This window comes from Dryobates pubescens, chromosome 4 (genome assembly GCF_014839835.1).
Source record: "Dryobates pubescens isolate bDryPub1 chromosome 4, bDryPub1.pri, whole genome shotgun sequence".
In the NCBI taxonomy this organism is placed as follows: Eukaryota; Metazoa; Chordata; class Aves; order Piciformes; family Picidae; genus Dryobates; species Dryobates pubescens.
Window position 1 is genome coordinate 3,389,058 of NC_071615.1, and position 25,520 is coordinate 3,414,577.

The 25,520-nt window shown below is 46.5% G+C and overlaps 1 protein-coding gene across 1 annotated transcript; it reads left to right on the forward strand.

The window, feature by feature from the left end:
* Window positions 1-9,644: 9,644 nt before the first annotated feature.
* LOC104297083 (cytochrome P450 3A12) lies at window positions 9,645-23,370 on the forward strand. The gene is made up of 13 exons (XM_009896989.2): window positions 9,645-9,829; window positions 12,721-12,814; window positions 13,249-13,301; window positions 14,409-14,508; window positions 15,099-15,212; window positions 15,492-15,580; window positions 16,583-16,731; window positions 18,367-18,494; window positions 19,172-19,244; window positions 19,642-19,802; window positions 21,127-21,353; window positions 22,471-22,633; window positions 23,053-23,370. The coding sequence occupies exons 1-13, from the start codon at window positions 9,759-9,761 to the stop codon at window positions 23,149-23,151; spliced, it is 1,521 nt and encodes a 506-aa protein (XP_009895291.2). The 5' UTR covers window positions 9,645-9,758; the 3' UTR covers window positions 23,152-23,370.
* The last annotated feature ends 2,150 nt before the right edge of the window (window positions 23,371-25,520 follow it).

Below are 25,520 nucleotides of genomic sequence, written 5' to 3' on the forward strand. Positions count from 1 at the left end.
CCTCTCAGTCTTATCTTTTCTAGGCTACAAAGCCCCAGGTCCCTCAGCCTCTCCTCATAAAATAGACATTCCAGTCCACTAATAATCTTCATGGCCCTCTGTTGGACTCTCTGTAGTAGTTCCCTGTCCTTCTTGAGCTGGGGAGCCCAGAACTGGATACAGGGGTCCAGGTATGGCCTCATTAGGGCAGAGCAGAGCGGAAGGACAGCCTCCCTTGACCTCCTTGCCACACTCTTCTTAATGCACCCCAGAATACCGTTGGCTGCCTTGGCCCTGAGGGCACATTGCTGTCTCTGTTCACCAGCACTCTCAGGTCTCTGCAGAGCTGCTTTCCAGCACACACTGTCCATGCACACATGCCAGAAACCACTTGTGACACTTTGTCCCTGCAGCCAGCCATGCCTGGTTTACTGTGCCCGAGCAGCGGTGTTTAGCAAGGCTCAGGGGTTTTACCCCATCTCACAGCCCCCGCTGAGATTGGCCCTGTGAGGGATGCATCACAAAAGAAGCTGGGTCAGGTTGCAATAGAGTAGCTCAGGGATGTTTATAAAATCAGGGGAGATGAACCCTAAAGGAGAGGGCATCCCATGTGTTTGGGGAAGCTAAGTCAGCGGGGACTAAATTGGCTGCCTGCAAGAAGCGATGCTGCGGGGAGACATAAAGCAGGGAAGCAGGCGGGGCACGTGTGGCCGTCCCTGCACGGGGTCTCCAGCACGTTCTGTCGTCTCTGTGTTTATGGTGGTGGCTGCAAGCTCTCCAGAGCATCATCAGGTTTTATGGCGTGTACACATTATTAGTGCTTCCCGAGTAAATAATGTCATATTTCACTGCTTACGGCTGGAAACGCACAGCAAAAGGCTAAAGCCTGAAAAGTGCAGAAAATAATTTATGTGGGAGGAATGAATTTCCCATCATGTCAGACCACTGCCAGAATTTATCACAGTGCCCTTCAGTTTGGGTCTCTGTCCAACATTTTAAAGGTCTGCCTTTGTCATACATTTAGGCTGGGGGGAAGCTGAAGGTTATTGGGAAGAGTGGGAACTGGTGCTAGTCCTGAGAGGGAGTGGAAAGCATATTGTGGGAGGTCCAAAGGGCCCTTCCCTCGCTTCACACAGAAAATGAACGGCACATTGGCCACCAGAAACCGTCCTGGTGAACTGGCAGGAGGTTCAGCATCAGCTCCAAGCTGCTGAACTTCATGTTATTTTCTGCAGTTCTTAAAAGGCATAAATCAGCATGAGGGTGGACAAGGGCCACAAGCTGAGCTGTTTGTAATGATCATAGACTCATGGAATTGTTTTGGTTGGCAAAGTCCTTTAAGATCATAGAATCAACAAGATTGGAAAAGACCTCAAAGATCATCAAGTCCAACCTGTCACCCAACACCTCAGGACAACTAAACCATGGCTTCAAGTGCCACATCCAATTCCCTCTTGAACACTTCCAGGGATGGTGACTCCACCACCTCCCTGGGCAGCCCATTCCAATGGCTAACAATTCTCTCTGTGAAGAACTTTCTCCTCACCTCCAGCCTAAACTTCCTCTGGCACAGCTTGAAACTGTGTCCTCTTGTTCTGGTGCTGGTTGCCTTGGAGAAGAGACCAACCCCCTCCTGGCTACAACCACCCTTCAGGTAGTTGTAGACAGCAAGAAGGTCTCCCCTGAGCCTCCTCTTCTCCAGGCTAAACAACCCCAGCTCCTTCAACCTCTCCTCGTAGGGCTTGTGCTCTCCCCAGCCTCGTTGCCCTTCTCTGGACACATTCAAGTATCTCAATGTCCTTCTTAAATTGAGGGGCCCAGACCTGGACACAATATCATCAAGTCCAACTATTATCTAATGCTACCAAGCCTGATCAATATCTCTTAATTAGGGTCTGATTCTCACCCCTCACTCAAGACACTCAGCCCCAGTAACTCAGGTCACAGATGTAAGGATTTCTCAGGTTTGTGAAGATTACAGGAAGAGGCCAAAAACTTCAGAAAAAGGTTCTGAAACTGCTTTCCCCATCACTGCTTTTTCCTTGAGAACATGCTGCACTGCTGGGCAGGAGCATCAACCTAAGGGAATAATTGTGTTTTAAAGCCACTATTTCTGGCCTTGCCATTTATAAATGTCTTGTCAGATTTGCACCTGAATTCGCCTTCGAGGCATCAGCACCACCCAGCTCAGAACTGCAGCTGGAGGCAGCGAAGGCACCGCAGCTCTCCGATGAAAACACACTGAGCTATTTTCCAGAGCACACTTCTCTCTAAATTAAAACAGTAGCAGGAGCAGCCTACAAAGCTGAGAGCAGTCTGAGTGTCCTTAGAGTAGAGTTAAGCTCTCCAGTCCTCAAAGCTCCCAAAATAGTTGGGGCTTTGGGGCTGGAGATGTCCTCATTAGCCAAGCCAAGCATTTCTACATACAGCCAAGAGACCTCCTACTAAGGAGGGGAAGGTAGAGTGGACAGGCCAAAAGCTAGAGTGGCACAAAATTATCTATAAAGGCAGAAGGATCAAATAAAAATCCCTTTGTCTGTCTGGAGAAATTAGTTATCTAGGGGCTTTTAGGACTGGTGGAACTTTTGGTGGGATTCATCCTCTCCCACACCCCGGTCAGGGATTGCCAAGCTGAGCCATTTGAATCTCATCACAGAGTCTAGGAACTGGTTAAACATTCAACAGGGTAAACTGCGTGGGCAAACCAGGCAGAGAGAGATGTTTTTACAGGCAGATCTGAGATCAGAAGTTGTGTGTGCTTAAGTCCTTTGGGACATCAAGCTAGTGAGTTCAGATAAGCCAGTCCCAGGGATCCTTGGACCTAGGTCCATGCTACTGGGTACTTAAAAGTCATTTGCCCTCTCAGACTCATTGCCAACCTGCAAGAGAAACAACACAACTTTTCTTTCTCTCTCTCTCTTTTCTTTTACAGTGTAGCTATCTTAACACTAGTGCATACTAAAAAAGACTTACTGCAGAGTGATCCAGACAAGAGCCAGTATAGCTGATCTGACCTAAATGCCCATGCATTTTTGCTCACATAAGATGATTTTAGGGACTGGTTCTCAAAATAATCTTATTTACTTCTAACAAAAAGAAGGTGTGACTTAAGGCTGAAACTTTAGACCCTGAGGAAATGCTATTTAGAAAACAGAGGAGAAAAAGGATCTATCAGGATGCACTGACATGTGATGTGAAAATAACCTCGAGATAATCCTTTTCTAGCATTACAGGTAGCTGGGAGCAGATCAGGTGGCTGACCAGAGGGAGTGAGGATGAGGGAACAGCCATTTGGAAACACTCCTGTTTAAGTGGAATGCATTAAAACTATCTTTGTTACTAGGTACAGCTGTGAACCACCATGCATGCCAGTCCTGACATAGAATCATAGAACTGTCAGGGTTGGAAGGGACCTCAAGGGCTGTCTAGTTCCAAACGCCCTGTCATGAACAGGGACACCCCACAGTAGATCAGGTTGCTCACAGCCACATCCAGCCTGCCCTGAAAAACTTCCAGGGATGGGGTTTCTACCACCTCCCTGGGCAACCTGTTCCTGTCTCTCACCACCCTCAGCAGCACAAACATCAAACACTTCTGCACAGCTTCAGTGTGAGAAGTTGCCTCATCTATCCCCAGTCCTCCAAACACAGCAAAGAAATCAAACCCCTCCTGGTGAGGCATTGGAGGGGCAAGCGACCTGTGGTCTAAAAGCACACCAAGAAATTATTCTGGTTGTTTTTATTGCAAATGCTGGAGTCTCATGATCCTTACCAACTAGTGCAACTGCAACCATAGAGAAGCTGAACCTGCTGAGATACAGTCAGAGCAGGTCACCCCATGGAAAGCTGAGTTGGTGGCAGGGACCCTGACTGAAGACATGACTTTATTCCTGCTTTAGGCACAATCTCATGCAGTGCTTTGCCTAACAAAATACACTCCAGGCGAACAGTTTGACTTGCCACCCTTTACAAGACCCATTGCTCTGAATGAGTCAAGTATTCTGACTTCACCAGGCTGTGACATACCATTGCAGAAGTCTTCTTGGGAAGTGATGTGAACAGACACATCTTGGAATGCCTTGTGCAAAAACGATGGCACATAAGGAAGCATCACTCGCACACACCTGCCCCATTAAGGTGGGGTCCCTTTTGGCCCACCCTAAAATATCCAGGAAAGCACATGAGCTCACACCTGAAATACACCTCCCCTAGTTTGCATTTGTCCAGGGTTATTGTTGCTGCTCCCATGTGGGATGCAACCTTGACTTTCATTGCATCACACGTAAGAAGTCATGCGTGCAGTGAGCAGCATACTTCATTCTTAACTCATAAGGTTGAAGTGAGAGAACCTCAAGCAGCCGAATAGAATAGAAAATAGAATAGAATGGAAAATAGAATAGAATAAGCCAGGTTGGAAGAGACCATTGAGATCATCACGTCCAACCCATTATGCAACACCATCTAATCAACTAAACCATGGCACCAAGCAACCCATCCAGTCTCCTCCTAAACACCTCCAATGAAGGTAACTCCACCACCTCCCCGGGCAGCCCATTCCAACAGGCAATCACTCTCTCTATGAAGAATTTCTTCCTAACATCCAGCCTAAGAAGAAATTCTTAGCAATTTGTTTGGGTTTGGGCAAAAGGATGCAGTGCTCAGAGTTAATTACTCCTTCAGATATCACAGAGCTTTTGTAGCTGTCACTTCTTAGAATGAAAAGGACTATAATGACATAAAGATCAGGAAGGGAGATCAGTATGTAGCAGGGATATTACTTTATCTGAATAAAAAAACCCATCAGAAAAAAAATGTCCTACTTTCTATGTAGCTCCAAAGCTCAGTATATGGAACAAAGCATCCAGGGGAATTAATTACTTTTTTTTTGGGTAGTTTTTTTTTTTTTTCCTTTTTCATGAGCTTTTTAAATCCCAGAGAAATCTGTGTGCAGGAGGGTATCAGTCATCTATACCCAGAACTACATACAGTATCATTAGAGACTCCTCCAAATACATTGATTTTTTGCTTGCTTTTATTTTTTTAGCCAGCAGTACTGTATCAATATTTTAACCACTGACAACAAAATGTAGCCTTCATTATGAAGTATTTTCCTGTGGGTAACTAATCCACTGTGTATCAGGGAAAACAAATAGTTGCCTCCCCACATCTTCTGCCTATGCAGTAAGTGAAAGGCAGAGGAGCATTGGTAAATGTAATGTATTTCTTCCTCCTCCCACTAGTAGCTGGCTTATCTAGTCCCATTTTACATTATCTGAGCTTTTTTTTGTTGTTGTTGTTTCTTTTAACCTCATGATGAGAAGTCTCCTGAGCTTTCCAGGCCAGGACTGTGCTCATTTCCAGCCTAGCATTTATTCATGGCTGGGTTATACCCATTTGTCTCTGCGCCAACATCATAATTTGATTAAATAGCTCTTCTACCTGGCATTTATCTCACAGCAACCTTCTTCCAGCCCAGCTATCATTTAGCTAGACTAAACAAACAAAAGGGTTTGGGGGCATGTCTCCAAGGAGGCAAGAAGTGCCACTGATATGCTGGAACCCACTCCCTGAGTTGGACCCCAGCGAGTCACTGTGGTGAAGCACTGGGCTGCTCCGAGTCAGGCACAGAAATGAGCTCACATCCCAGAAGATTTTACAGCCAGGACATATAACAGTATACTCTGAGCTACAAAATCATTGTTTGTTTGTTTGGGTTGGGTGTTTTTGTTGTTGTTTTCTCTACCTCCTGCCTGGTTTATTTATTCTGAGCATTCTTTTAAGCACAGCTGTTCAGGCAGGTGGGTGCAAAGACCCTTCCTGCAAGTCTCGTGGTGTATATATACAACTAGTTGAGAATACTAGCACTGTTGAGTTCAGAAGGAGGTTGGACAGACAAATTGAAGGCCCTGTTTTGTGTCATTAATTTGTCCTCTCAAAAGAAGAGAGCCTCATTGTAAGCTTATTTTTGTTTATACTTCCACTACATTAAACTGAAGGAACACAATTTGTTCAGTCCAAGGCAATTTTACTCCTAACTGTACTTCTAGGATATCTTCAATAGCTTATCAACACTGAAGTTCCACTGCTTGCCAGTTTAGTGTTTATCCAGAGCAGAAGTCTGCTGTTTCTCATACAGATATTGTCTGAGCTCTGCATGATTAGCAGCAGCTTTTATGATCTGTATCTCTAGAGTTTAAAGTACTCCACGATGATACACCTCCCCAGCAATATTTGCAACCCTGGTAGCACTGCTGAGTCTCTACCATGACCGATGCAACCCTGGGAATCTGAAACAAATTCCCCAAAGTATCTCAGGAGAATCTTTCACACCCTACTCAAAAGTGAGTTAGACCTAAAGATTCAGGCTTACCTGGCCCTCCTATTCCTGTGCAGTCCTTCTCACTGTGAACACAAAATGTTACCTGCTGTGGCTTTTCTTTTGGCTGCCAATAGCTCTTTCTCTTGTGAACTGCTCTTTCCTCTCCACACCTGTGCCCCAGTCATAATTGTTATTTTACAGTGGGTTTTTTCCTTACCCTACATGATTTGGTTTCACAGCTTGTGGAAGAAATACATGCTCTTCCATTTTACTGCCCAGTCCCCACTCATTATTAGACAGAAATCCCTCCTGCTCATCACACCTTGTTCACAACCTGGATTAGGAGCACTCCTTTCATTATGCTGAAAATAACAACGTGGTGTTATTTTGCTTCCCTGAAAGCCATTAATCCATTAACCTGAGCTACTTAGGGGAATTAGAAATGGAAAATCAGCTCAGTTCTCTGCTGAATTTTCTTCAAACTTCAGCTTTTTAAACCTCTTGCCCTCAGTCTGTGGCTGTCCTGGATGTGTGGTGGCACCATGGGACTTACCATATGGCGTGGCAGCTTAAACGATGATGGTGACCATTGCCTATTCACCATGCACTGCACATTGTATGTGACATTGTCACCAGTAGGATGAGACTAGCTGTGTCACTAGCAGAGTGTTCCCAAGAGTATGATTGCACCTCCATCTGGGCTTGCACCTTCTCATGGCCCTGAGTGCTCTGCCCTCTGCTCCAGACACCTAGGGTGGTGGCCTCACCAAAACCCAGGATGGGATACAGTGTATTTCAGGAGAACCTCCAGGAGAATAAGAGGATGGGCCAGAAAGCCCATGGTGGTAAGGAATAAGATCCAGCTAAAGGATTTGGATAGGGTGAAGGGACAATCGTGATGGTTTGGTATAGCTGCATCCAGGTAGGCAGATGCCTCGGCTGGGAAGAGGAAGGGTAGGTTGAAGCTTTGGCCATATGGTTCTGCTCCTTTCCACCATTTCTGTGAGGCAGGGTTTAGCCTTAGCTGAAGATGGTGCCAAACAGCTGATGTTTCTTCTTCCTCCCAAAGATGAAGAGCGGGAGGAAAACTCTTCCCTGGGTTCCCCTCTGAAGATGCCCAAGGCACTTCTCAAACATGAGCTCCTACCTGGTCATGTTTGCCCCTAAGAGTTATGGGGGCTTCAAGCCTAGAGCTGGAGGTTTAGTTGTAATATTGGGTAAGTCAGGGCAGAAACCCAGCTCTGACTTGCATGCTATGTGAGAATTGGTCATTTGGTCCTGAGTCATTGATGTCCCTCTGGCGTAGATTAACTATGTGAGGGGTTTTTTTTGGGTGTGTTTATCTATCACCTTTCTCAAGAGTCTGTTTGGCAGAGATTGTAAGACCACAATACAAAACCAGTGATGAGACTTTGCACCTATCTGCTTTTTTGACAAGTTCTGCCAGAGAAATGACTAAAAAGGACAAGGAATTGAGGCTGGTTTTCACTGAGGGTGGAGAGCCTTACAGCAATCCTATTTCATGAATAAACTGTCTGAACCCTTTTCCCAACACGGTGAGTCAGCCACATCTGATGCCTGCAAACTCAGATTCCAAAGCTCTGTCCAAATGTGGAAATCACAGAGTCACACATTGAAAGGGGATCCTTGGAAGAAGAGTCACTGCTGTGACAAGTTCCTGAGTGGGAAAGCACCTAATTTAAACAATCTTTCATCATCTCCAAATCCAGCAAGGCATGACCCAACACAAGCTTATGTAACTATGTCATGACGTCTCCTCTTTGTGCCAAACCAAAGTGAACTGTGTTTGTTATGCCTCTGAAGGTCAGAGCAAAGGCCAGGCAAAGGTGAAATGAGATAAGCCTGCTGCTGAGTCAGATGATGACTCTCAGAATGTAGCTCTTATCACCACACGGACTAAGATTCGCTTATCAGTCAGCCTCCTCAGACTACCAGGCATTTGGTGTGCTGGAGACTTAGAACACTGTTACTTCCACCCAGGGAACTTGCTGTTGAAGATAGCAGCTCGCCAATGGGAAGGGAGTTCTGCTCAGAGTTCTGCAGGTGCTGCAGTACATATTGAGACTCGGGAATATGTCCAGAGAACATACAACGAGGCTGGGGAGAGGCCTCGAGCACAAGCCCTATGAGGAGAGGCTGAGGGAGCTGGGGTTGCTTAGCCTGGAGAAGAGGAGGCTCAGGGGAGACCTTATTGCTCTCTACAACTACCTAAGAGGTTGTAGCCAGGAGGGGGTTGGTCTCTTCTCCCAGGCAACCAGCACCAGAGCAAGAGGACACAGTCACAAACTGCACCAGGGGAAGTTTAGGCTCAAGGAGAAGAAAAAGTTCTTCATAGAAAGAGTAGTTGGCCATTGGAATGTGCTGCCCAGGGAGGTGGTGGAGTCACTGTCCGTGGAAGTGTTCAAAAAGGGATTGGATGTGGCACTTGAAGCCATGATTTAGTAGTCATGAGGTCTTGGGTGACAGGTTGGACTTGATGATCTTTGAGGTCTCTTCCAACCCTGGTGATTCTGTGATATCTGGACACACCACACAGCCTCATGCCCTAACGTTATGGCCACTGACAAACACCATCCCACCAGCCCAGTTTCCTCCACTGTCATAAAGCTTCTCTTAGCACGTCCTTAAGTCACTTTTCTGCACCATCCTTACAGGAGTTCATGACAGGAAAAAAAAAAAAATAATAAAAAAAAAATCTGTGTTTTCCCTTTGCTTTTGGTTTTTGCCAGAGGCTGCAGAGGAGGGGGTGTTGGTTTTATTCACGAGTGGTGTTCTGGAAATGGTGGTATTTAAGTGCTTACAGTCGTGGAGCAAGGGTCTTTCTCCTACAAAACACCTGGCCACAAGCCAGCAGACAAGGTGAACCTCTGAAACCTTTTACAGGAGGCATCTTCCTGCCCTTGTTAGAAGCTGCTTCAGATCCACCACAGAGCTTCACAGCACAGAAAGAGATTTTAAAACAAAAGCCTTAAATTCTGGCAAAGTTAAGTCAGCTGCCAGAAAAGATCTTGTCACACAATATATGAATAACCTTTTCACTTCTCGTTCCCTTTTGTAAACCAACTCTGACACCTGCTTTGGGATTTACCTTTTCATTGTAACTTGGTTTTATTTATTTTGGTGGAGAAGCCCAGGAGCACTACTCGATATGAAGTCAGTTGTTGCTGGTGGAACAGAAAAGCTAGCTGAGATGTTTGTCAACAGATGTATTAAAGAATTGGAACCTTAGCACAACAATTTCTCTACCACACAAATTGTGGTTTTCAGATTAGCATACTTTGCTACCTTTGCTTCCCACTCCTCCTCCTCCACGACAGAAGGACAGCCCATAAATCATATGATTGGGCACAGAAGATTGCACACTGCAGACCGTTCCTTTTTCTCACAGACCTGGGACAAGCACATCAAGAGAGCTCAAAGCCAACCAGAGAAGAGCCAAAATGAACCTTCTTCCCTCCCTCTCTCTGGAGACATGGGCCCTTGTGCTTCTTTTCATAGCCCTTGCGGTAGTGTGAGTAAAAGATTCTTTTTGTTTTGGTTGGTTGGTTGTTTTTCCCTTGCTTGTGCAATTTTCCTGTTCTTGCTGCTGCTCATTTTCATGCACCTAGTCTGCTGAAGAGAAAAGAGATAGGTGTGGTTCCTATATTTTCAGCCTCCACTGAAACACCAGGAAGTAGCAGAGGAGCCACTACAGACGCAAGATCTTGCTCCGAGGTTTGGAGTGCTCCCATGCTCTGTTAATAACCTTGCTGCTAAGCATCAGAGCAACAATCAGAGAGCAATGGTGCCAGGCACTGGGTACCAGCAGGGTGCTGGCTTCAGTGAGGATCATGATCCTTTAGGCTGATTGCCCCAGAACTACAGTGGAAGGAAGGCTGTGCCCCCCCTGACTGAGGTTGCCTTATGGAGTAGATGACCCTAATGCCTGACCTGCAAAGATGGAGAGCAGCAAAAAGACACCAGGAAAAGAGCATTCATAGGATCAGTTCTTACTCCTGCTAAGGTGCCCAGGTAAGATGCTTCATGTACGGGCAGGTGGACCCAGAGGGATACTTTGCAGCAGTTGGATGTACAACACACCTGCAGGGACAGCATCCTGTGCCTGTCTCCGCAGCCCAGCCTTGCTGGGGGAAGCAACAAAATGCAGAGCAAGGTCATCTGCCTGCTCATGGCTTTTCAGACAAACTCCAGCAGGCAAGAGGATACCCTGCTGCTTCAGAGGAGCCATGCTAGTGAGAAAATGCTTTTGTCTGCTTTGCTGATGCCTTTCTGTGCTGTAGCATAGCAGGGCTGGCTGAAAACCTCCTTCTGCTGGGACATACAGCATCTCTGCTGGCAGCCCTTGCCAACAAGGCTAGGCTGACAAACTTTGTAGTGTTGACAAGCCCTTAGGCAGAGACAGCATGTTGCTAGCCATAAACCTTAACGATTAATGTGGTGCACACGAGCACAATCCATTTGTCTGCCCTGGCACTGCTCCAACCACAGCAGTTCAGGAAGCTCTGAACTTTTAGCCCTGTTTTTCAAGCCCTTTCCTACGATTTGGATCACTCTTAAGAAAAAAAAAGCCTATTTGGGATATATTCTTTACAAACAACAACAACAAACAACCACCAACCCTAAACAACTCCAAAATCTCCACCTCGTTATTGACCCATGCCCTCCTGTTTCGATAACCATCCCTGGAGGTGTTTAAGACCAGGCTGGATGAGGCTCTGGCCAGCCTGATCTAGTGTGGGGTGTCCCTGCTCATGGCAGGGGGGTTGGAACTAGATGATCCTTGTGGTCCCTTCCAACCCTGACTGATTCTATGAGGCCATCTAAGATTGCTGCTCTCCAGACTCCCACCTTCTGCAGCCACTTGCAACTTTGTTGTGACAAAAGGGATGGAGCCTGGATATTTGGGCTCTGCTTTCTCAGCTAACACAGAAATTTCACTGCCCATTAGCACAGGGAAGTTGTTCAGATGCTTCTTGTCTGTCTGGGGCAGTGCTGTGCCAATTCACACACGAAGGGATATCTGATATTTCTGGTTCACATCCCTGGTAAGAAGCAGTAATGATTATTCTCTGGCTTTGCACTGAATGGTCCTTCTCAGCCTGCAGAAAACCATGTCACGTTTCAGTCGTAAGAGCATTAGACTGTGTTCTCCTGGCCATATTTCAAATGGATTAAGCCTAGCCTACGTTCCCATAGTGTTCCTAGGCTTTGTAGCCAAACCAGCCTGGCATTTCCTGGTCCTCCCGCAGCCCTGGCTGCCCATAAACATTACAAATGAGAACCCACAAACATTTTATTCCTAGTACTGAATTAACTTTTGACAGAGAAGGTTAAACATTGACAAACTGAGCTCTGTGAAACCTCTCTGCACCTGCGAACACCTTGTTCCCTGGCTTTTGCCTGCTTTGATTGGACCATAAAATGAAGTTCACTTTTGTGCTCTGGCTGCAGCTCTGCTGGGGAGACTGATCTCATCTGCATTGCCCCAGATTTAGGGAAGTATTATTTAATTGCAAGGAAATCCTCTCTTTGGGTCTCAGTCTAGACTCTGGCATTTTCAGGAAAGCATCCCCGAGATGCTGGCTGAGTGGTTGCTGACACAGGGCCCAAAAAGGCTCTCTGATAGCATCCCCCTGCCAAACCTTTGCAGTTTTACATGCCTTCTGCAATGAACTGCTCACTTGGGAAGCTGCAGCCACTAACTAAAAACAAATATTTTGAGGAGCTCTTTCAACACAGCCAAAGCCAAGCTTCAAAGGGCTGCAGCCCAGGCCCTTGTTGAGAAACAGAAGGCCCTGAGGTAGCAGCAGCAACTTTACAGCTGCCAAAAAGGGGGCTTCAGAGGAGAGAAATCTGCAAAGCTGTCAATAAAATCTAAAGAGAAAACCATCAAGACAAGCTTTCCTGATGCACCACTGAGCTAACGTTGGGCTAAGGGGAGGGAGAACAATAAATGAAATTAAAGTGCAGCTTGACAACAGCCCTGTTTGGGACATCACTCCTGGCACTGCTTTGATTTCTGCTCAATAAAAACATGCAAGCTTGGTGTTCCTTCTTCCACTTCCCTTTTCTGCCTCTCCTTTGGTTGGCAATGAGCTCTTCTTTTGACTTTTGCTAAAGGCTTTAAGGTCCTGTTTCCACCAGAGTACCTATGCCTCCAGGAGACAGCTGCTTCTACATCAGAGTGATGCTTCTGAAGCTCTGTGTGGCAGCAGTGAGCCTTACCATGTTTACTAAGTAGTTTTTATAAGGCAGTTTTCTTCTGGGCCACTTTTTTTCCCAGCTCTTGGATCAGCCTCCTTGTAGAGCCAAAGGGACCTTGCTGCAGTCTCCAGGTTTAGGAGAGCTCACAGCCCCAGTGCCACGGTGATGCAGCATTCAGTTGTCTTTTCTGCCCCACAGATATGGGACCTGGCCCTTTGGTGTGTTCAAGAAGCTGGGCATTCCGGGGCCCCGACCTCTGCCTTTCTTTGGGACGTGCCTGGAATATCGCCATGTAAGTGAGTGAAGCCCTCCTGGCTCTAGAAACACAGGGGCTTTGCTCATGCAGTTGTAGATGAACAGATACATGGTGGTGATAAGTTATCTCCAAGTGGCAAGCTTCACTCCAATGAACAGCCTGGGCAAAGGCCATGTGGGATAAGGGCTCAGTAAACAGACCACAGGGCCTTGCTCAGTGCCCTGGGGCATCTTCAGGTGCCATGGTGCATCTCCAGACAAGTACTCAGGGGTAGCTGATTTACAGCTGCCCTTAGACAGCGTCCAGGCAAACAGCTCATTCACAAGCACCATGTGTATTTGTGCCATCCATGAGGTTTTGGAGAGGAGGGAAGGTCAGGAAGCAGTCCTGACAGTCAGTTTACAGAGAGTCACAATCCACCATCTCCAGCATCCTCCCCTCTGAGATGATTTCCAAATTGCATTCCACAGGGCTTCGTGGAGTTTGACAACAAGTGCTTTGAGAAATATGGGAAAGTCTGGGGGTAAGTATGAACCACTGATCTCTTCTTAAATACACAATCCATGCAAAGGGGAGAGAAATCTCACTAGGGAAGCTCCCTTTTCCTCTACCTGCAGCCCTAATGCTCCCAGCATGATGAGTGCAGCAACAGGGTGCTCGAGATGCTTCACACCAAAGCCTGAGGGTTGCAGGGCTGTGCCCCTGCCATGCTGTATGACAACTCTTTGACCTATCCTACAAAGGCTATTTAAAAACCGGTAACAAAAGGCCCTCACCTGCTCCTAACAAGAATCAGCACATTATTTACTTAAGGGAGAATCTGGAACTAGAAGCTCAGGTTGCTCTGGTTTAACAAACAGCAGAGGAATGTGAGCAACTCCCAGTATCGAGTGAAGAAGCAGATCCAAAGTCCACTAACTTCCTTGTTTCCTTGCACACTCTGGTGTAGCTCTCACTGATCTGCTCTGGGTGTCTCCTATGGCTTTTACCACTGCTGTTAGAACGTGGGCTACAAGCTTACATATCCTCTGGGATGCACCCACTGGTCCCTATAGCAGCTTCAGAAGATGGAGTCTGGAAGAGATATCTTTAACATAGATGGAGAAAGTGCACAAATCTGCTTAATCTACATCTGTTCCAAGCAAGCATTCAGAGCTGGCAGCTTAAAAAGACAAAAACAAGGACTGAGTTTCATCTCCAAGGATATTTCAGTGCTGTCAGCCCAAGTCTCCAGACACTCAATTCAAGAGCCTGAAAGGGGTCGAACAAGTTTCCTTCTAATACAGTAATGTGTTTAAGTGTCTGGAAAAACACAGAGAGTCAGGGGAGAAAGTGAAGACACTTGCTTCATTTACTGTCTGGTCTTTTGAGGAGCTGAGCCTTGCTCATTTCCCAGTGAGTTTGGAAGGCATTTAGCCCCCCTTATCATTTACAAAACCAGATGGGAGCAGGTCTGGAAGTCCTTTACCACTTCTCCTTTCCACGTGTCTGTACTTGGGCATCTACGGAAGAGCAAGGCTGCTGATGGAGGAGCATTTGTTTAACGTGCTTCGTTTCACATGCATCAGCCAAGCCTTGCACTTCAACTACCTGGGGGTATTTATCTGCCTCCTCTCCTCCCCTCCTCTAGGTTTTATGACGGCAGGCAGCCTGTGCTGGGCGTCATGGACCCTCAAATCATTAAATCTGTGCTGGTTAAAGATTGCTACACCACCTTTACCAACCGGAGGGTAAGAGCAGAAGCATCGTGGTGTACCACAGAGTCCAAAAAACAAAGTAGAGGAGACAAGGCTGTAGCAGGGTTTCCACAGGGGATGAGTGTCTGTGCTATAGGGACTACTGTAACTGGCCACTGTATGTCACTGTTCCCCTGCCTTACAGCCTGGGGACTGCAGACCCAGGCTGGCTGAGAGGCTGTCTGCCTGCCTGCACAAATTCTGCTTTCCCACCTATGTATTTATGGACGAGTTGGAGGCTGTGTGAGCATGCAGGACACTGCAAGGGTCCTGCTAGCACATGTGCCACCAGCTGGGCAGCACAGCTAGGTGGGAGCACACACATATGTAGGGGTGTTGGGCTTGTTGGGCTATTTGTTCTGGATATGGAAATGACATCTCACAGCTGTCTTACTGCAGGAAGGGGGATTATATATATGTGTGTGTGTGTGTGTGTGTGCCTTGAGAGAGGCTGTTTTTAACTCCTCAGCCTTCTGCCAGTAGCCCTGAAACAACCTGGGCAGGGACTTGCATGCACCATTTCCATCCTTGCAAGGAAGCTACTGTCTTTTCTGGGATTAACACCTTGCCTTTTCCCCATCTAGCACACAGAGCTAGCAGGGGTGCTGAACAATGCTGTCTCATTAGCTGAAGACGATCAGTGGAAGAGGCTTCGCACTGTGCTCTCTCCAACCTTCACCAGCGGGAAACTCAAGGAGGTAAAAAAGCAAAGCAGGTACCAGCTAAATCAGAAAGTCAGCAGACAGTGTTGTCAGGCTGAGATTGCCACAAGGGTCTGATTTCTTGACTCAGATCCTGGCAACTAAACTGGCCTGTTTAATTTATGCCTAATTTAAAAGGAAAAAGGCTTGAAATAGAAGTTTAGCAGAAAGATCTTATCTGTAAATATTCATGAAACTCCCTGCAGCCTCCATAAGCCTATCTTAGAGGAGTAAAATGTACTATACTTAAGTGACCATATCTGGTTTGTGTTACAGATGTTCCCTATAATGAAGCACTATGGGGAAGCTTTGGTGAAGAATGTTCAGAAGCAAGTAGAAAAGGACAGTGCTCTGCCTGTGAAGGAGTAAGTAGCTGCTAGGAGCAGCAGGCTGAGCTGCCAACCTTGTTAGCAAGTGCTGAGGTTCATTTGTTACTGGCAACGCAGATGGCTCTCTGGGTAAACCAGGCCCCTGAAATGAGGAATGGGGATAGCTGAAAGCCTGGCTGGAAATTTGAAGAGGAGAAAAATTAAGCTGGAATGTCAGTGAAATTTTCTAGAGGCAGAAACCCAGAGAGAAGTCTTTTCTTTCCATCTAACTCCCTGTAAAAAATGCTCTGGCTCAGCTTTGTGAATCCACAGACCTAACATAACCACAAATGCACCAGGAAGACCCAGGTTTCCTTACATATAGTCTCTGTGCAACACTTTCTTATACCACAGGACACTGGGGTTGCTGACCTCTCTGCCCACCCCAGCACTGTGGGATGCTCATCCACCACTTGCCCCATTGCTGGGGATACTGGAGGGGGAGGCTGTGGTGTGGCCCCAGATGTGCCATCCTCACCTGTGCCTTCAATATAGGCTCTGAAACAAACTCTGTGTATTTCACCTCCAATTTCAAAGCACAGCTGCAGAAGAGGCAGCTGCACACCGGGAGTCACACACTAGCAAAGCTCTCCCCTACCAAGGAGAGAGCTTAAACAATTTGTAGTGTTGTAGGGCTGTGCAGAGACCATTTTCATGGCATGTTCGAAGCAAGGTGCGTTACCACCTCTCTCCAAGAAGCTAACGTGTTCAAGAGCCACATGCTGTCCTTGCTCTAACCTGTTCACGTAGCCACATGCTGTTCCAAAAGCCTCAGGAAAGCTGTCTGATTTCAGAACCCACACAGCCTTGGAAACAAAGCTCTCTCAAATTCTACCCCTTTCACTTTTCAGTTACCATATACCCAATTTCTTTACCAAAGCCAGGGCAGGAGGTCTTATAAGAATTTAGATTTGGATGTCACCTGGGCCTTAGGGAAAAATATATTCACTTGGTCCATAGTTTTTAACCACAGTCTCTCTCTCTTCCATCTTTCCTCAGCATCTTTGGAACCTACGGCATGGACGTGGTCACCAGCACTTCATTCGGTGTGAACATTGACTCCATGAACAACCCCAATGACCCCTTTGTCAGAGAGATGAAGAAACTGGTCAAGTTTGACTTCTTTGACCCATTATTCATCCTGGCATGTGAGTGCCTTTGTTGTTGAAAACCTCACTCAGGTTATAACAAAGTTACAAAATCAACCAGGTTGGAAGAGACCTCCAAGATCACCAAGTCGAACTCACCACCCAACCGATCACCCAACCCTATCTAATTAACTAAACCATGGCACTAAGTGCCTCATCCAGTCTCTTCTTAAACACCTCCAAGGACATTGACCCCACCCCCTCCCTGGGCAGCCCATTCCAATGGCCAATCTCTCTTTCTGTGAAGAACTTCTTTCTAAGGTCAAGCCTTAGAAAGCCTTAGTCCCCCCCTGCACAGCTGGAGGCTGTGGCTTCTCGCTCTGGTGCTGGTTGCCAGGGAGAAGAGACCAACCCCCACCTGGCTACAACCTCCCTTCAGGTAGTTGTAGCCAGCAAGAAGGTCTCCCCTGAGCCTCCTCTTCTCCAGGCTAAACACCCCCAGCTCCCTCAGCTGCTGCTCCTAGGGCTTTTGTTCCAGACCCCTCCCCAGCTTTGTTGCCCTTCTCTGGACATATTCAATCAAGACAGCATCTTTCTTGAATTGAGTGGCCCAGAACTGGACAAAGTACTCAAGGTGTGGCCTGAGCAGTGCTGAGTACAGGGGCAGAATGACTTCCCTGCTCCTGCTGGCCACACTATTCCTGATACAGGCCAGGGTGCCATTGGCCTTCTTGGCCACCTGGGCACCCAGTACTACTGCAGTGTGGCTTTAGGAAGCATTGGACTGGTGGTATAGATTAACCAGGCAACTATTGCCCAAATAACTTCACTAGCTAGGATGGAAGCCCTAATGGCTCATCTCATGCTTTCCTCATTGTTACCTTCATGCTGAAACTCTGGGAAGGAGATGGGTAATGACTTCTTCCACCTTTGGCATCCACAGTGCAAGAAACAGATGATCAACCAAGCCAATATCCAAATAAGTGATGGAAAATTATTTATGGGTTGAAAAGCAAGTTCAGCCATGAGGCTTGAGGAGAATGGTGCTATCTGAAATTGTTTTTCTGGGAGAGAGTGCTGAGTGTGGACTGTAATTAGATGAAATTTCCTGGTGGTGAAACAGTTTAGCAGTGATAGCAATGGACCTTAAATCACTTGCAGCCTTAAACCAAGGCTGAAAACATGGGGAAAGGTGGTGATCTGCTCACAGAGCTGTAGGTTTTATGGATCCATACAGGAGCTCAAGATCCAGCCTCTGTGATGAAGGAAATGCTCTGAAGGGGACTTGAAAAATGTTTGTATGAGCACAGCATGGCAGTGAATAGCTCAGCCTGGAAGGAAGGAAAAGGATTCAGAATCTGCAGTATTTCTCTTCTGAGCCACAATGTACTGAAGTAACCTGTCCTTAGAAAGAGAAGGTGCATCAGGCTTTGGTCATCTCTAAAAGCAATGACTATAGCCAGCTCAGTTGTGCCCATTTGACAGAAACTTGGGAGGGGATTGCATCAAGAAAAACTATCCCAAAGGAAGGAGAAAGAGGAGGAAAGGGCAAAATCCAATCTTTTGCCAGGTAAAGAAATCAAGCAAGGAACTAAGTTCTCAGCAGCAGCATCACTTCCTCAGTAGCACTGATAGCTATCTTATGAGGTGGGGCTTGTTTACACTGTGTGATTTTATCCTCTATTTGTTCTTCAGTTGTGTTCCCATTCCTTACTCCTCTTATGGCCAAGATGAATTTCAGCTTCTTCCCCAGAAGTGCTGTAGATTTCTTCATGAGGTCCCTTGCCAAAATTAAGAAGGAACGTGAACAGGAGCCCCACAAGGTAAGCAAGCATGAATTTGCTGGCAGTTGTGGAAGAAAATACACCCAAGGGGAACATAATTAGGGTGATGGTATCAAAGGTGAAGCCGATGTAAAATGGCTTCACAGAACCTTGAATCCTCTTAAGGGTAAATACTGTAAATGCCCTCAGAAAAGCCTCTCCTGTCCAGTCCTGGCCAAGGAGCAAGTGGACTTTGTACACTGACGATCTGAAGCTAAATTCAGATGAAGGCTTGGTAGGGTTGGACTAAGCTTGGGTCTGCAGAACTTGTAATAAATCAGAAGGAAGAGACTCTGAAGATTAGACAGAGGATGAGGGAGGAAATAACGAGATCAGCACAAAAGCAGCACCACCACTTTGCAGGGTTGTTCCTTTCCTTCTCACTTGTCAAAAATTGAATCTGCTTCCCAAGGAAAAAAATAATAATTAATAATTCTCCCATTTAGAGTTTGGCTCCCTTGGAATTAATTCCAGACACTGCTTTCCCACCAAACGGCTCGAAAAAGACAAATAGTTCTCAAAACTAAGAGCAAGTGCTTTGTGGTTTTTTTCAAGAGGGAAGTCACCTGCATTTTGGGGAAGCTTTCAGTTTAAAAATCACGCTTAGGCTGTGAAATCTGCCTATCTGAGCCCTCCAGGGGCCTCCTCACCAAAACCCCTCCTGCTTTTCTTCTTAGGGCAGAGTAGATTTTCTGCAGCTGATGATCGAATCCCAGAAGGGAGGCAATGAAGCAAGTCACTCACATAAAGGTAACAGCCTCCAAATACTCATCATGGGAACAGGGGTTGTGGGACTGAGCAGTATATGGGGAACTGTTTCCCACAGAAAGGCTCAGTGGGTCACCACCTTGTCCACTGACCAGCTTCATGCAGAAGTCTCTGTCCCTCATTGCCAGCGCCAGGGTTAAGGGGAGTGCCCCAGGATCCTTTGCCAGGGAGAAGGACTGCCATGCCAACCATTTATAGCCAGGAATCATCTGGCCCCTTTATCAAGTGACTTTTTCCACACAATTAGCAGAGGAGCTATAAATGTGTTATCAGAAAACAACCACAAGCCTACTTGAAACACACATTGCTACCTGCTCGTTGCTAAGAGCACCAGCCAACACTGGTTTTGCTTATGTCCCTGTGTCCTCTTTCCTCACAGCCCTGACTGACGCAGAAGTCTTGTCACAAGCATTCATCTTTATCTTTGCTGGGTATGAGCCCACCAGCAACACACTTGGTTACCTGGCCTACGAACTGGCTCTGCATCCTGACGTGCAGCAAAAAGTGCTGGAGGAGATCGACAGAATTTTACCCAACAAGGTAAGAGGACATTGAGTGATGGTGAAGACCCTCTGACCCTGCTGTTGTCTCAGTTTAAGCAGCTAGATAGGCTCTCTAACTCTTCTCAAAGGAGTTAAATGAAACTCCACACAGGATTGGATGAAAATACAGACCATTATCGGAAGTCTAAATGGAAGTGCTATTCATAAACGACAGGCTACAGTGTCAAGCATATAAAATACACGAAAGCCATAGTCTAGGCTTAACAAAGCAGTCCATTAAGCCATAGTTTTCCCCAAACTCCACCAACCAGGCCAAAAATCCAGGGCTCAAATGCCACCCCCCCATGCCTCTCTGCAACCCCATGTGACGCAGCTAAAATTCATCTTGCCAGCTCCAGGCTTCACTCCCCCACAACCACAAAGACAAGGGAGCAGCATCAGGAAGGAGAGACAGGGAGAAAAAGGGGATTGAGAGTGTGTGCTGGTCCCTTATGAAGGCTAGATGCAGGCATTCTGGGTATGAAATAACAATTTCCTGTGTCCACAAACATTTTTTAAAGGCACCCATACCAAACCATGACAGCTGTCCTCCTTGGTCAGTGAAGATAATGAGAAATCCTTAGATCCTAAGCACCTTCCCCCTGGGATTTTCCAAAAGCTCCAAGAGACACACACTGAGACATCTCAGCCTTGCAATGATTCTCATTTGACAGTTGAAACCTTCCAGGCCACCCCACTGCACAGACCCATTTCACAGAATCACAAAGGTTGGAAGAGACCTCAAAGATCATCAAGTCCAACCTGTCACCACAGACCTCATGACTAAACCATGGCACTGAGTGCCACATCCAATCCCCTCTTGAACGCCTCCAGGGATGGGGATTCCACCACCTCCCTGGGCAACCCATTCCAATGGCTAACAACTCTCTCAGTGAAGAACTTTCTCCTCACCTCCAGCCTAAACTTCCCCTGGCACAGCTTGAGACTGTGTCCTCTTGTTGTGGTGCTGGTTGCCTGAGAGAAGAGACCAACCCCCTCCTGGCTACAACCACCCTTCAGGTAGTTGTAGACAGCAATAAGGTCTCCCCTGAGCCTCCTCTTCTCCAGGCTAAACAATCCCAGCTCCCTTAGCCTCCCCTCATTCATGCACAACTGGAGGTGGATTTCCAGGCATTAACCCTCACTTGGGGACGGAAAGTGAAACAGAACACTCAGTTTCTACCTTGGAGTTTGTTCCTCAGTGAGTCTGAGTCATAACTGGGGGAGTAGGGATTGGAGACACTCCAGTCTCAGCAGACATTTTAGGACAAACCAATCCTCATGCCAACATACCTGATCACCATTCTCCTGTTGCCCTCCAGGCTCCTCTCACGTACGAGGCAGTGATGCAGACGGAGTATCTTGACATGGCATTGAACGAAACCCTTCGGCTCTTCCCCATCGGGGGACGGATCGAGAGAACCTGCAAGAAGGATGTAGAAATAAATGGAGTGACCATTCCCAAAGGAACAGTTGTTATGATCCCAGCTTTCACCCTGCAACGCTGCCCTGAGTTCTGGCCAAACCCAGAGGAGTTCAGACCAGAAAGGTACAAAAAGCAGCATAGTGAAAGGGAAGAAATAGCATGCTGCCTTTTTTAATTAAGTATTAATCTCTGATTAGCTTCCTAATGGGGTACTTCCTATCTTTTTACAAACAATATCCATGGGAAATTGCAGGCTCTTGGGAATGCCATGTAAGAAGAAAATGAGCTTTGCACTTAGAGCTTCAAGCGTAATCTGATGGGCAGGGCAACACTGCTACTTCAGAGTATCTTGCACCATTTTTTAGGCTTGCTGGCAGAGGGTGGTTGGTGACTTTCTGTAGCTGCCATCCTTTTGTGTAATCTTCACTGCTCAACCTGTTCCTTTCACAGGGGCTTTGCTGCCAGATATACCACAGTTAATCCTCCCAAAGTTGCCTTTCCTGTTTTCAAGGAAGTGATAATGTTTCCCTAGTTGATTACTTCTATAACTGATATCATAAACTCATAGACTGGCTTGGGTTGGAAGGGACCTCTAGAGGTCACCTAGTCCAAACCCACCTGCAGTAAGCAGGGACAAGCCCCAACCAGAGCAGGTTGCTCAGACCCCCAGCAAGCCTTACCTTTAATGTCTCCAGGGAAGGTGGAACACCTGTCCCAGTGTTCCACCACCATCCTCATAGTAAAGAGCTTTTTTCTGTTTGATCTAAACCTACCCTTCTCTAGTTTTAAACCACTGCCCCTTGTCCTGTTGTGACATGCCCTTGTAAACAGGCAAACCCTTATAAACCACTGCATCTGGAATCATAGGATTCTATGATTCTACCTCACATTCCCAGCAAGGCTGAACCAAACCGACTCCTGGTTTCTCTCTCTCCAAATACAACAGATAGGAAATGTCAGTCACTTTGGGAAAGCCTAGTCTGGACAGGCAGAATTAAAAGAAAACACCCAAGTAGTATGCCATCATGTCCTGGACAAGGGCCCAGTCAGAGTCCTTGGTTGCTTAGATACCTTAGTGGGAAAAAACAAAAACAAAACAACCAACAAACCAAAAAAAGAAGGAAAAAAGGTTCTGTAGGACACCAGCAAGGGATCTCTGGATAAATAACACAATATGTAGCTTTTGGGTTTTTTTTTTACCTTGCCTTCATTTCTTTTCCCCAACTGTATCATTATCCAGGTTCAGCAAGGAAAACAAAGAGAACATAGACCCATACACATTCCTGCCCTTTGGAGCTGGTCCCAGGAACTGCATTGGGATGCGCTTTGCTCTCCTGACTCTGAAAGTTGCCATCATTGCCCTATTGCAACATTTCACCTTCCAGACCTGCAAAGAAACTCAGGTGAGGAACAAGTTCTTCCCCATGAGAGTGGTGAAGCCCTGGAATGGGTTGTCCAGGGAGGTGGTTGAGGCCCCATCCCTGGAGGTGTTTAAGACCAGGCTGGATGAGGCTCTGGCCAGCCTGATCTAGTGTGAGGTGTCCCTGCCCATGGCAGGGGAGGTGGAACTAGATGATCCTTGTGGTCCCTTCCAACCCTGACTGACACTATGATACATTGTGATTTGAAACTGACATGAGGAGAGCCAGAAGCCTGGTTTCTCACCATGGATGCCTATACCAAATGCTTCACTCTTTCAGGAGGTCCCCTTCCAGATACTATGGATCAAGTCTGTCCAAACCACAGCCAGGTTTCTTCCCTTTAATCTTTACTCACATCATTTGTCTATCTCTAAATAGAGTTTTTCCTCTTATTGTTGCAGATCCCCCTCAAGCTGAATTCAAAGGGATTCTTCACTCCAGAGAAACCAATTGTTCTGAAGTTTGTCCCCCGGTCCAACACCTCACGTGCAGAGGCATAAACCCAAGACGCGTCTGCAACATTCTGCAGCACCTAGCGAGTGCTAACAAAGGGATCACACATTGCAGCAGATTTCTCCTACACATACAGGCACAGAAGAGCAGCTCTAGTTAATTCTGGAAGCAATTACTACATATTTACTAATAAACATAGCTGTCAGAAATGTAACGTGGCTCACTGGGCAGCGACAATACACAGCCCCCTGAATTTTGATTGCAGAAAACAAGGAATAAATCCAAATGAGCAGCTGATCATCCACGTGCTTCTGAGGGGGCTTCTCCATCTGGAGAGAAGGAATTATTGCCTCATCCAAGAGGAACAAGGTGTGATGGCAATCCAAATCAGCAGACCTTGCTGGGTGGGGGTGGGTGACTTTCTTCTTGGTGTATTGGTGCCTGAAACTTCCTGTGCTCTAATTGAGACGCCCGGTGTGAGACTACATCCTAGTTACCAAGTCTCTCTTGTGCCATGTGTTAATTAAACTAAAGTGTGTGCAAATACTGCCATTAAAAATGTTTGAGAGCTGCTCTGTGTTGTGTATAGTGGCTGATCACTTCCTATTTAAAACCTGTATTCAGCCTCAACCCTTGAAATTATCCATGTACACTGCTTCCCACTTAATGAATCTGATCCTTCATTTAGTGTGATTAAACCCTCCCAATTTGTACAGTATTTTACAAACACTACAACTCCCACCTCTTACTTAGATTAAGAGGTTGCTTTCAGTTCAGCACTGGTCAATTCTTTTCCATGCTGGAGTGACAGAGGATGGATTGCAGAGAGCAGCGGGAGCAGCTTGCAGGAGGTGGTTGACAGCATTGTTGGAAGGCTCCTGCTCCTGGAGAAATTTTCTGGACACAACTAGTAGCTGAGCCTTGCCTCCAGAGCCATGGATGTGGTTTACACTCTGCCCGTGGTGGGATGTTGTCCTGCTGTGAGCTGCTTTGCTCTTGAACTGCTCCAGAGCAGTCTATGGCTTGGAGCCTGTAGGCTGCTCTTGCATAGTGCTTTGACCAAATACTTTTGCCATCCCTGACCATCGAAGCAGGGAATATCATAAAGCAGATCTCCCAGATCTGAATTTCACATGTGGTTCACCCCTGCATATTGTGCTGGTTCTGACACCTACAAACCAAGAAGGAAGCCAGTAAAATGGGAAAGGTTTTTAGAAGAGCTGCAAACGTGATCAGGTCACCTCTTAACTTTCTCCTAGCATCCTCCACTTCAAGACAGTATTTTCCATATCATGGTCTGTAATTTTAGTCCCATGGCCACATGCTCTTCTCTCCAGTCTAGCAGACCAAAGCACAACATGACCCAAATGCTACAATTCACCACAGTACAAATTTATTCAAGAACCCCTGGCCATTCTTTAACAGCAAAGGCCATTAAGGACTTTGGGAGTGATGAGCCATCAGTGCAGTGGATCCCTGATCACTGGAAATCCCCACATCAAAGCTGTCCATTTTCCAGCAAGACATAGCAACGTTCACCAGGCTCTAATTCAAGAGTAAGCAGCTTGTGCTGTCCCAAAAGGCAGATAAAACAATTGTAGTGCTCCCTTCTGATTCATCACCTGTGAAAAATGGTTTGGGTTTGGCTCTGTACAAAGCAAGGCAGTCAGAAGTGCTGACAATAAAGCACTTCCTCGGCTTAAACTCCTGCTCATGAGTCTTACCAGGGGTTAAAAACCATCAGTGGTAGAGCTGGGCTTGTCTTACTGCCGTAAAGCTGGAGCAGCTCTGATGGAGAGAGTGCAATGTCCCTATGTGGGCACACTGGCTAAAAATGCCTTTTCCCAGTTAAAAACAAAAAGAAAAAAAGGTAGTACTAGGCAAAACCAACTCCAGATTCAAGAAAGGGGAAAAAGGAAGAGGAAGCCATCATGAAAACAACAACTCCCTCCAATTCCAAACAGCTGCTTTGAAGTCATTTTAGAATCTAATGAGGAAAAGGGGAAAAAAAATGAAAGGAAAAAAAAGTCATAGAATCAATAACGTTGGAAAAGACCGACTGGCATGGCTACAAACACAGGACTTCCACCCCCATCCCAGGGTCTTCTAGGCTATGCCTTTAAAATTTTGCACAGGTCTTGAGCAGAAAAGTAGTAAAATGTAAATCACAGAATCATAAAATCAATAAGGTTGGAAAAGACCTCAAAGATCATCAAGTCCAACCTGTCACCCAACACCTCACGACTACTAAACCATGGCACCAAGTGCCACGTCCAGTCCCTTTTATAACACCTCCAGGGATGGTGACTCCACCACCTCCCTGGGCAGCACATTCCAATGGCCAATTACTCTTTCTGGGAAGAACTTTCTCCTCACCTCCAACCTAAACTTCCCCTGGTGCAGCTTGAGACTGTGT